At 30.4% G+C, this 12,074-nt stretch overlaps 1 protein-coding gene across 1 annotated transcript in view; it reads right to left on the bottom strand.

Annotated features, from left to right (window-relative positions):
- LOC143247732 (putative glutamate receptor) overlaps window positions 1–6,591 on the bottom strand; it is a 50,582-nt gene extending 43,991 nt beyond the window's left edge. The window contains exon 1 of the mRNA XM_076496153.1: window positions 6,484–6,591. Coding sequence (XP_076352268.1) covers window positions 6,484–6,535 — 52 coding nt within the window. The 5' untranslated portion in view covers window positions 6,536–6,591. The remainder of the gene's footprint in view (window positions 1–6,483) is intronic.
- Window positions 6,592–12,074: the final 5,483 nt, after the last annotated feature.

The raw sequence follows: 12,074 nt of genomic DNA, 5'->3' as shown, positions 1-12,074 counted from the left end.
ATTGTTGTATTACAAAGTTTGTGTGTTTGTAGTAAGTTACTCTATTCTAAATATCAGATTGTTGTATTACAAAGTTTGTGTGTTTGTAGTAAGTGACTATATTCTAAATATCAGATTGTTGTATTACAAAGTTTGTGTGTTTGTAGTAAGTTACTGTATTCTAAATATCAGATTGTTGTATTACAAAGTTTGTGTGTTTGTAGTAAGTTACTGTATTCTAAATATCAGAATGTTGTATTACAAAGTTTGTGTGTTTGTAGTAAGTGACTATATTCTAAATATCAGATTGTTGTATTACAAAGTTTGTGTGTTTGTAGTAAGTTACTCTATTCTAAATATCAGATTGTTGTATTACAAAGTTTGTGTGTTTGTAGTAAGTTACTCTATTCTAAATATCAGATTGTTGTATTACAAAGTTTGTGTGTTTGTAGTAAGTTACTCTATTCTAAATATCAGATTGTTGTATTACAAAGTTTGTGTGTTTGTAGTAAGTTACTCTATTCTAAATATCAGATTGTTGTATTACAAAGTTTGTGTGTTTGTAGTAAGTTACTCTATTCTAAATATCAGATTGTTGTATTACAAAGTTTGTGTGTTTGTAGTAAGGTACTATATTCTAAATATCAGATTCTTGTATTACAAAGTTTGTGTGTTTGTACTAAGTTACTCTATTCTAAATATCAGATTGTTGTATTACAAAGTTTGTGTGTTTGTAGTAAGTTACTATATTCTAAATATCAGATTGTTGTATTACAAAGTTTGTGTGTTTGTAGTAAGTTACTATATTCTAAATATCAGATTGTTGTATTACAAAGTTTGTGTGTTTGTAGTAAGTTACTCTATTCTAAATATCAGATTGTTGTATTACAAAGTTTGTGTGTTTGTAGTAAGTGACTCTATTCTAAATATCAGATTGTTGTATTACAAAGTTTGTGTGTTTGTAGTAAGTGACTCTATTCTAAATATCAGATTGTTGTATTACAAAGTTTGTGTGTTTGTAGTAAGTGACTCTATTCTAAATATCAGATTGTTGTATTACAAAGTTTGTGTGTTTGTAGTAAGTGACTCTATTCTAAATATCAGATTCTTGTATTACAAAGTTTGTGTGTTTGTAGTAAGTGACTCTATTCTAAATATCAGATTGTTGTATTACAAAGTTTGTGTGTTTGTAGTAAGTTACTCTATTCTAAATATCAGATTGTTGTATTACAAAGTTTGTGTGTTTGTAGTAAGTGACTCTATTCTAAATATCAGATTCTTGTATTACAAAGTTTGTGTGTTTGTAGTAAGTGACTATATTCTAAATATCAGATTCTTGTATTACAAAGTTTGTGTGTTTGTAGTAAGTTACTCTATTCTAAATATCAGATTGTTGTATTACAAAGTTTGTGTGTTTGTAGTAAGTGACTATATTCTAAATATCAGATTCTTGTATTACAAAGTTTGTGTGTTTGTAGTAAGTTACTCTATTCTAAATATCAGATTGTTGTATTACAAAGTTTGTGTGTTTGTAGTAAGTTACTCTATTCTAAATATCAGATTGTTGTATTACAAAGTTTGTGTGTTTGTAGTAAGTGACTATTCTAAATATCAGATTCTTGTATTACAAAGTTTGTGTGTTTGTAGTAAGTTACTCTATTCTAAATATCAGATTCTTGTATTACAAAGTTTGTGTGTTTGTAGTAAGTGACTCTATTCTAAATATCAGATTCTTGTATTACAAAGTTTGTGTGTTTGTAGTAAGTTACTCTATTCTAAATATCAGATTCTTGTATTACAAAGTTTGTGTGTTTGTAGTAAGTTACTCTATTCTAAATATCAGATTGTTGTATTACAAAGTTTGTGTGTTTGTAGTAAGTTACTCTATTCTAAATATCAGATTGTTGTATTACAAAGTTTGTGTGTTTGTAGTAAGTTACTCTATTCTAAATATCAGATTCTTGTATTACAAAGTTTGTGTGTTTGTAGTAAGTTACTCTATTCTAAATATCAGATTGTTGTATTACAAAGTTTGTGTGTTTGTAGTAAGTTACTATATTCTAAATATCAGATTGTTGTATTACAAAGTTTGTGTGTTTGTAGTAAGTTACTCTATTCTAAATATCAGATTGTTGTATTACAAAGTTTGTGTGTTTGTAGTAAGTTACTCTATTCTAAATATCAGATTGTTGTATTACAAAGTTTGTGTGTTTGTAGTAAGTTACTCTATTCTAAATATCAGATTGTTGTATTACAAAGTTTGTGTGTTTGTAGTAAGTTACTCTATTCTAAATATCAGATTGTTGTATTACAAAGTTTGTGTGTTTGTAGTAAGTTACTCTATTCTAAATATCAGATTGTTGTATTACAAAGTTTGTGTGTTTGTAGTAAGTTACTCTATTCTAAATATCAGATTGTTGTATTACAAAGTTTGTGTGTTTGTAGTAAGTTATTATATTCTAAATATCAGATTGTTGTATTACAAAGTTTGTGTGTTTGTAGTAAGTTACTCTATTCTAAATATCAGATTGTTGTATTACAAAGTTTGTGTGTTTGTAGTAAGTTACTCTATTCTAAATATCAGATTGTTGTATTACAAAGTTTGTGTGTTTGTAGTAAGTTATTATATTCTAAATATCAGATTGTTGTATTACAAAGTTTGTGTGTTTGTAGTAAGTTACTCTATTCTAAATATCAGATTGTTGTATTACAAAGTTTGTGTGTTTGTAGTAAGTTACTCTATTCTAAATATCACATTGTTGTATTACAAAGTTTGTGTGTTTGTAGTAAGTTACTCTATTCTAAATATCAGATTGTTGTATTACAAAGTTTGTGTGTTTGTAGTAAGTTACTATATTCTAAATATCAGATTGTTGTATTACAAAGTTTGTGTGTTTGTAGTAAGTTACTCTATTCTAAATATCAGATTGTTGTATTACAAAGTTTGTGTGTTTGTAGTAAGTTACTCTATTCTAAATATCAGATTGTTGTATTACAAAGTTTGTGTGTTTGTAGTAAGTTACTATATTCTAAATATCAGATTGTTGTATTACAAAGTTTGTGTGTTTGTAGTAAGTTACTCTATTCTAAATATCAGATTGTTGTATTACAAAGTTTGTGTGTTTGTAGTAAGTTACTCTATTCTAAATATCAGATTGTTGTATTACAAAGTTTGTGTGTTTGTAGTAAGTTACTATATTCTAAATATCAGATTGTTGTATTACAAAGTTTGTGTGTTTGTAGTAAGTTACTCTATTCTAAATATCAGATTGTTGTATTACAAAGTTTGTGTGTTTGTAGTAAGTTACTCTATTCTGAATATCAGATTGTTGTATTACAAAGTTTGTGTGTTTGTAGTAAGTTACTATATTCTAAATATCAGATTGTTGTATTACAAAGTTTGTGTGTTTGTAGTAAGTTACTCTATTCTAAATATCAGATTGTTGTATTACAAAGTTTGTGTGTTTGTAGTAAGTTACTCTATTCTAAATATCAGATTGTTGTATTACAAAGTTTGTGTGTTTGTAGTAAGTGACTCTATTCTAAATATCAGATTCTTGTATTACAAAGTTTGTGTGTTTGTAGTAAGTTACTCTATTCTAAATATCAGATTCTTGTATTACAAAGTTTGTGTGTTTGTAGTAAGTTACTATATTCTAAATATCAGATTGTTGTATTACAAAGTTTGTGTGTTTGTAGTAAGTTACTCTATTCTAAATATCAGATTCTTGTATTACAAAGTTTGTGTGTTTGTAGTAAGTTACTCTATTCTAAATATCAGATTGTTGTATTACAAAGTTTGTGTGTTTGTAGTAAGTTACTATATTCTAAATATCAGATTGTTGTATTACAAAGTTTGTGTGTTTGTAGTAAGTTACTCTATTCTAAATATCAGATTGTTGTATTACAAAGTTTGTGTGTTTGTAGTAAGTTACTCTATTCTAAATATCAGATTGTTGTATTACAAAGTTTGTGTGTTTGTAGTAAGTTACTCTATTCTAAATATCAGATTGTTGTATTACAAAGTTTGTGTGTTTGTAGTAAGTTACTATATTCTAAATATCAGATTGTTGTATTACAAAGTTTGTGTGTTTGTAGTAAGTTACTCTATTCTAAATATCAGATTGTTGTATTACAAAGTTTGTGTGTTTGTAGTAAGTTACTCTATTCTAAATATCAGATTGTTGTATTACAAAGTTTGTGTGTTTGTAGTAAGTTACTATATTCTAAATATCAGATTGTTGTATTACAAAGTTTGTGTGTTTGTAGTAAGTTACTCTATTCTAAATATCAGATTGTTGTATTACAAAGTTTGTGTGTTTGTAGTAAGTTACTGTATTCTAAATATCAGAATGTTGTATTACAAAGTTTGTGTGTTTGTAGTAAGTGACTATATTCTAAATATCAGATTGTTGTATTACAAAGTTTGTGTGTTTGTAGTAAGTTACTGTATTCTAAATATCAGATTGTTGTATTACAAAGTTTGTGTGTTTGTAGTAAGTTACTGTATTCTAAATATCAGATTGTTGTATTACAAAGTTTGTGTGTTTGTAGTAAGTTACTCTATTCTAAATATCACATTGTTGTATTACAAAGTTTGTGTGTTTGTAGTAAGTTACTGTATTCTAAATATCAGATTGTTGTATTACAAAGTTTGTGTGTTTGTAGTAAGTTACTCTATTCTGAATATCAGATTGTTGTATTACAAAGTTTGTGTGTTTGTAGTAAGTTATTATATTCTAAATATCAGATTGTTGTATTACAAAGTTTGTGTGTTTGTAGTAAGTTACTCTATTCTGAATATCAGATTGTTGTATTACAAAGTTTGTGTGTTTGTAGTAAGTTATTATATTCTAAATATCAGAATGTTGTATTACAAAGTTTGTGTGTTTGTAGTAAGTTATTATATTCTAAATATCAGAATGTTGTATTACAAAGTTTGTGTGTTTGTAGTAAGTTACTCTATTCTAAATATCAGATTGTTGTATTACAAAGTTTGTGTGTTTGTAGTAAGTGACTCTATTCTAAATATCAAATTGTTGTATTACAAAGTTTGTGTGTTTGTAGTAAGTGACTCTATTCTAAATATCAGATTCTTGTATTACAAAGTTTGTGTGTTTGTAGTAAGTGACTCTATTCTAAATATCAGATTCTTGTATTACAAAGTTTGTGTGTTTGTAGTAAGTGACTCTATTCTAAATATCAGATTCTTGTATTACAAAGTTTGTGTGTTTGTAGTAAGTGACTCTATTCTAAATATCAGATTGTTGTATTACAAAGTTTGTGTGTTTTAGTACGTTACTCTATTCTAAATATCAGATTGTTGTATTACAAAGTTTGTGTGTTTGTAGTAAGTGACTCTATTCTAAATATCAGATTCTTGTATTACAAAGTTTGTGTGTTTGTAGTAAGTGACTATATTCTAAATATCAGATTCTTGTATTACAAAGTTTGTGTGTTTGTAGTAAGTTACTCTATTCTAAATATCAGATTGTTGTATTACAAAGTTTGTGTGTTTGTAGTAAGTGACTATATTCTAAATATCAGATTCTTGTATTACAAAGTTTGTGTGTTTGTAGTAAGTTACTCTATTTAAATATCAGATTCTTGTATTACAGATTGTTGTGTTACAAAGTTTGTGTGTTGTTAGTAAGTTACTCTATTCTAAATATCAGATTGTTGTATTACAAAGTTTGTGTGTTTGTAGTAAGTGACTCTATTCTAAATATCAGATTCTTGTATTACAAAGTTTGTGTGTTTGTAGTAAGTTACTCTATTCTAAATATCAGATTCTTGTATTACAAAGTTTGTGTGTTTGTAGTAAGTGACTCTATTCTAAATATCAGATTCTTGTATTACAAAGTTTGTGTGTTTGTAGTAAGTTACTCTATTCTAAATATCAGATTCTTGTATTACAAAGTTTGTGTGTTTGTAGTAAGTTACTCTATTCTAAATATCAGATTGTTGTATTACAAAGTTTGTGTGTTTGTAGTAAGTTACTCTATTCTAAATATCAGATTGTTGTATTACAAAGTTTGTGTGTTTGTTTTAGAGTTGTCACGCAAAGCTACACAAGTGTTATCTGCGCATAACTGTCCCTAATTTTAAACTTAGAGGGAATGTAAGTAGTAAGCACTAACCACCGCCGAGTCTTCGGCTGACCTACTCTGAACGAATAGTTGGATACAGTCGTGACTGCTTTAAGATGCTTTACGGGTCCCAAAATAGAACAATTAGAGCACGTCCAGCTTTTCCAGTGATAAGAGGTATTGTATTCATGTAACATTTGAACAGTAATTTCAAATACTTATTTCTTCTCTTTATTTCTGGTGGGTAATTTGAAGATTATTTGAAATACAATTATAAAAATGTTCCCTCACATTTATTGTAACAACAATATAAGGGATTTGTTTTAAAGATAGAAATCTAACAATGTTATGTTACAAACAAACAACGTAACATTAATTACAGTTTTGTAACGATTTTATAAAATCATTTCCATACCTGTCGTACAGATGAGAAACACACTCAAACAGCGGTATTGCGTAAGCAACATGGCTTAACCTCTAATCCTGCATGTGAAAAATTGACAGAGCGCCATCTTAAATATAGGTGGAACAACGGTTCACTTTCTTACCGCAGGAGGGCGCTACTTTCTAAAAAAATCTCTATAGTCCACTATTTTTAACAAAAAGGATGATCAATAATATTCAACATTAAAAACACGTGAATAAAAATAAAACAACAGGAAATGTGAAAACAGGATTTATTGACAGATGTGGTACAATAATGCAAGGTCTACGTCGGACGTAAAAAGATGTTTAATAGGTCGAAATATACTAATGAAAATTGAATGAATAATATTCAATTTTTCTTTAGTGCAATAAAGTTGTTTCGCATAAAAAAATGAACAAATTATTGTCTTTCTCTAGGCTACAATAACATTATTTGAGAAAATGTATGTCTGTCCGTCAGGGTTGCAGTAGATTGTTTGTTTTGAAGCAAAGTCACTTTGGTATGTTTGTTGTTTCCACCGCGGAGAATCGAGCCTTGGAGTTTAACATTGTACCTCCACAGACTTACCGCTGTCCCAGCAAGTAGCTGAGACAATATTTCTTTTCTGACGGTTAACTCTATCCAGATTATGAATCGGTAAAATATTTCTCCATGAGAATATTGTTTTACAGGAAATTTCCAAATTTATCGGTTCCCATGCGAATCCGACAGTCTTTAGTTTTAGACCATGAAATACCACAGATCTATATATCTTATGAAATTTTCTCACGATCTATAAGTGTATCTATTTATATATGAGGTTTGCTATTTGTCTGTTTACAAAGGTTAAGTTTCAATGGCACGTATAGAAGAATGTTTGTAGAGAAATCTGTTTAAGTGTGTTTACACATGAATTAAGATATGTAAACAAATTAATAACAAGAAACGTGTACTATTCCTTCTGCTTCGAGCTTTCCAAAAGTCGTTGGACGATCACTTTAACTTCATCTTGACTTTATCCAAGCATTTGTATTTCATGAAAACACGACATCTATCAACTTTACACGTCAAACTGAGACCAGAGCAAACGTGGCTTTCGGACATTCGATCAGTGTATACTAACTAGTTTTGCTCTGAAGACCGATTTTATATACGTATGTTAATTTTCTGCAAAAGTCGAATGATTTTTACCAAAACCCTGAAACAACTGGAGAGAAGGACCAATTTCTCGGCAAGAGATGAACACTAAACTTGCTCTGAAACTCTAACGTTAGATTGTCGCTGTTTTAGTAGTTATATATCGGTTTTTTAAAGGTAAAGCGTTGACCGAAACACTCATTAATTTCTGTGCGCCCTAACTCTCAGTTTTGGGAGTTAAAAGTAAAATTTAACTTTTTTTGAGGTTCTCTGTATAAATAACGTTTAAATAAGGTCATGAGTCACTTTCAGGAAGAGAGTAACACGTGAGCACCGTCTCAAGAAACATCACTAAGTGTAAGGAGAGTGATTTATTATTACAAATTGGTTTATATTAACCCTAACAGGGGTGAACATCAGTTGTGCCTTTCACGATGTAACTAAAGTTTGGAAGTTGTCCCTCTACATCCGAGATATGATATTTAATCTCCAGTTAACAACTAACTTATCTGGCAATGGTTTGGTGAAGCGAATAACTGTGATCTGACACTTAACAAAAAATTAGTGTTTTATTAATTTTAGTTTGGTCTTACTGCTACCATAAACATTCACTTAAAACGTGATATTTTACCTGTCGTTGTCTCGTGTCTTAGAAACAACGTAGTTTAATTCATGTCTTTGTGGTTCAGAAACTAACAGAAATATTGAGTTGTTCATATGAAAGGCGAAAATCAATTGTTTAATACAATAGCGCCACTTGCTCATGTTGAATCAAACCTTTTGTTTGTCTTTTAAATATGTATATATATGTATCCAAATACTTGTACTTGCATAAGGATAGTATGTCAAAATCAATGTTTTTATAAAAGACATTTATTCAATATTTCTGGAAAAAGCTATTATAAATGTTTCTCCATTGTTGTAATTCTATATATCACACAATGCCCTAGCATTGTTCTAATTACAATAAGTATTTTTATCTGTGTGAGCTAGTGAACATAACCACTACATATCTTTTTTTTAATTTCGTGAAAGGCTAAAGACAGGGCGGAGTTTAGAACGTGCTTAACAGCTATTGATAATGTAAGGTTCAAAACTCCACTTACGTACGTCGTAACAATATTTAAATTATGAACACCTTATGATAGAATGTTCGTGTTTTTTTAGGTTTAGAATCAATCGCGATAACAAACGAATATATTTTATTACCAGTTTGTAAAGCAGAATGTAGAGTCCAAAACACAGTAAATCATTTAAGAAATGAATACAAGAGACCTTACGATAACAACAACTTTGGTGGCAGAACAGTAAACAAGCGTGGGTGAGACTTTCTACAAACTATAGAAACACTTCTCACACGTAAGGCTAATTAATAAAATATGTTTGACCATCTCGCTCAGGTTGTTCCATCTTAATATGTAAACTTGTTTAACAAGTTCTCGAATGTTTTGTGTACAGTTTTGTTTTCTTTAATACACATGAATTTACTGTACAACAATTACTTGGGTTATTCTGGTGTAGGTAAGACTGTGACCTAATGGTTTGTTTGTTTGTTTTGAATTTCGCACAAAGCTACTCGAGGGCTATCTGTGCTAGCCGTCCCTAATTTAGCAGTGTAAGACTAGAGGGAAGGCAGCTAGTCATCACCACCCACCGCCAACTCTTGGGATACTCTTTTACCAACAAATAGTGGGATTGACCGTAACTTTATAACGCCCCCACGGCTGGGAGGCAGAGCATGTGTGGCGCGACGGGGATGCGAACCCGCGACCCTCAGATTACAAGTCGCACGCCTTAACACGCTTGGCCATGCCAGGCCCAAGACTTAAGCACCCCTAAACATATCAACTTGATGATATATGGTAAGTTAAATACTATACTTATCTTTACAATGCTGTAACCTGTTACTATATTCTCCCAACCAGTTGATTAAGAAGCCATCTACCACAGAAAATGAAACATTGAAGTTATTGTTAGAGATGAATCTGAAAATTAAAAATAAATGTGTAGTGGAGAGGGGTTTCTACCCCCCACTAGAGTGACTGAAAAGAAAGAAATACTGTGAAAACATAATTAGCCCGCCATGACCAGGTGGTTAGAAACATAATTAGCCCGCCATGACCAGGTGGTTAGAAACATAATTAGCCCGCCATGACCAGGTGGTTAGAAACATAATTAGCCCACCATGACCAGGTGGTTATGACACTCTACTCGTAATCTTAGGGTGGCGGGTTCGAATTCTCCTCCCTCCGTTTAACTGTAGGGTGTCATAATGTGACGATCAATATCACTATTCATTGGTAAAGGAGTAACTTAGGAGTTAGCGATGAGTGGTAATAACCAGCTGCCTACTTCTACCCTGCTAAATTAGGGACAGCTAACTCTCGCGTAGCTTTGCACGAAATTCAAATCAAACGAATTATTAAATATATTTGATATGTCATTTTTTATTTTATGACATTACATAACTTACTTCAAACGACAAGAACAGGGAAACATTAAGTTTGTTTTGCTCTAAATGAAATTTATTGAAATACCTTAACAAATCATATGGTTGTCATATCTGACTGATCGTTAATAACTATCAAAACTGTAAACTATGTACACCGTGTTTTAAAGAGGAATTTATCAACAGTAAAAATGTCCTTGTATTTACAAATTTGAACTTTTTAGGTTCATGTATAAGGAAGGGGACATTCCATCAGTTCTTTTCCTAGTTTCTCTGTCTTCATGCAAGTTCTAGAATTTAAAAAAAAATAATAAAGTATCTTTAGCAGTATTGTGTCTGTCAGTACATTAGTAAAACTCGTATTAGGAAGATACGATAGATTGAATGAATAAAAGTGTTATGTTACACCACAGATAAAGTAAAGTACAACAGAAAGCGAGTGGACAGTCATGTTTTGTTGTTATATTTCTAGTTAAGTTACACCACAGATAAAGTAAAGTACAACAGAAAGTGAGTGGACAGTCATGTTTTGTTGTTAGATTTCTAGTTAAGTTACACCACAGATGAAGTAAAGTACAACAGAAAGTGAGTGGACAGTCACGTTTTGTTGTTAGATTTCTAGTTAAGTTACACCACAGATAAAGTAAAGTACAACAGAAAGTGAGTGGACAGTCATGTTTTGTTGTTAGATTTCTAGTTAAGTTACACCACAGATAAAGTAAAGTACAACAGAAAGTGAGTGGACAGTCATGTTTTGTTGTTAGATTTCTAGTTAAGTTACACCACAGATAAAGTAAAGTACAACAGAAAGTGAGTGGACAGTCATGTTTTGTTGTTAGATTTCTAGTTAAGTTACACCACAGATAAAGTAAAGTACAACAGAAAGTGAGTGGACAGTCATGTTTTGTTGTTAGATTTCAGAATTCTATACCATTAAACAAAACTAACTTCCAAAATTCATTGTAATAAGATATGTATATCAATAAATTATTGTAAACAAATATAATTAAAAACAACATAAACTTGTTCGTGTTACAATAGAAGTTTCACTTTACATAGCCTCATAAAACAGTTATATAAAAATATTATAATGTATATTTGATTTCAAAAGACCACAACTGAGATGCATGAGTGAACAGTTCTGTACTGTTAGTTTATCAGAGCTTCAAGTAACATTACTAGTGAACAACGAACCGTTTGTGAATAGAACATCACTTATCAGGACATTAGTGAAATCTGGCGTTTATCAAGAGCAAACATCTAACTAGAAGTTTCCAACCCTCACTCCACACCCACATAATACCAGTCACCTACAATTACTCATACATATAAATTATAAATTTACCATTCTCCAGGAAATGACACAAACAAACTTGTTTAGTTACAAATATTCAACACCCACGATGTTGTTACAACAACATGTTAGAACCTTTGAAATTAAGTACATATAGTTCATGATTCTTTTGTTGTTGTTTTGAATTAAGCACAAAGCTACACAATGGGCTATCTGTGCTCTGCCCACCACGGGTATCAAAACCCGGATTTTAGCATCGTAAGTCCGCAGACATACCGCTGAGCCATTGGGGGCATGATTCTTATAATCAAACATACAATATTTAGGTGTTTCTGACTACTAAAAAATTCTTACTCATGTTTAATGATACGTCAATGTTATATTCACCTGATTATTTACTCCCACTTTAGTTAGCGTATTTTGAAGTTGTGTTATTTATTTTTATGTATAGTGTTCAGTGAAACACAGGTAAGAATATAACCTGAAAAACTGAAATAAACAAATAGATACCACACATGTTTAACCACCACTTTAGTCAGTATATTTTAAGGCTGTTTATATGAGTGTTAACTGTACTGTTTCAGTATAATCGAGTTGATTCAGTGAATAATGTTTCTTTGGCCGTTTTCAGGTTAACAAATGTGATCAGCTAGAGGGCAGTATTTGCTACTACTTGAATCAGCTATAGGGCAGTGTTAGCTATTACTTGAATCAGCTAGA

Source organism: Tachypleus tridentatus, chromosome 3, assembly GCF_004210375.1.
Source record: "Tachypleus tridentatus isolate NWPU-2018 chromosome 3, ASM421037v1, whole genome shotgun sequence".
NCBI lineage: Eukaryota > Metazoa > Arthropoda > Merostomata > Xiphosura > Limulidae > Tachypleus > Tachypleus tridentatus.
The sequence above is the reverse complement of the archived record's forward strand: the minus strand, read 5'-3'. Positions and strand labels throughout refer to the sequence as shown.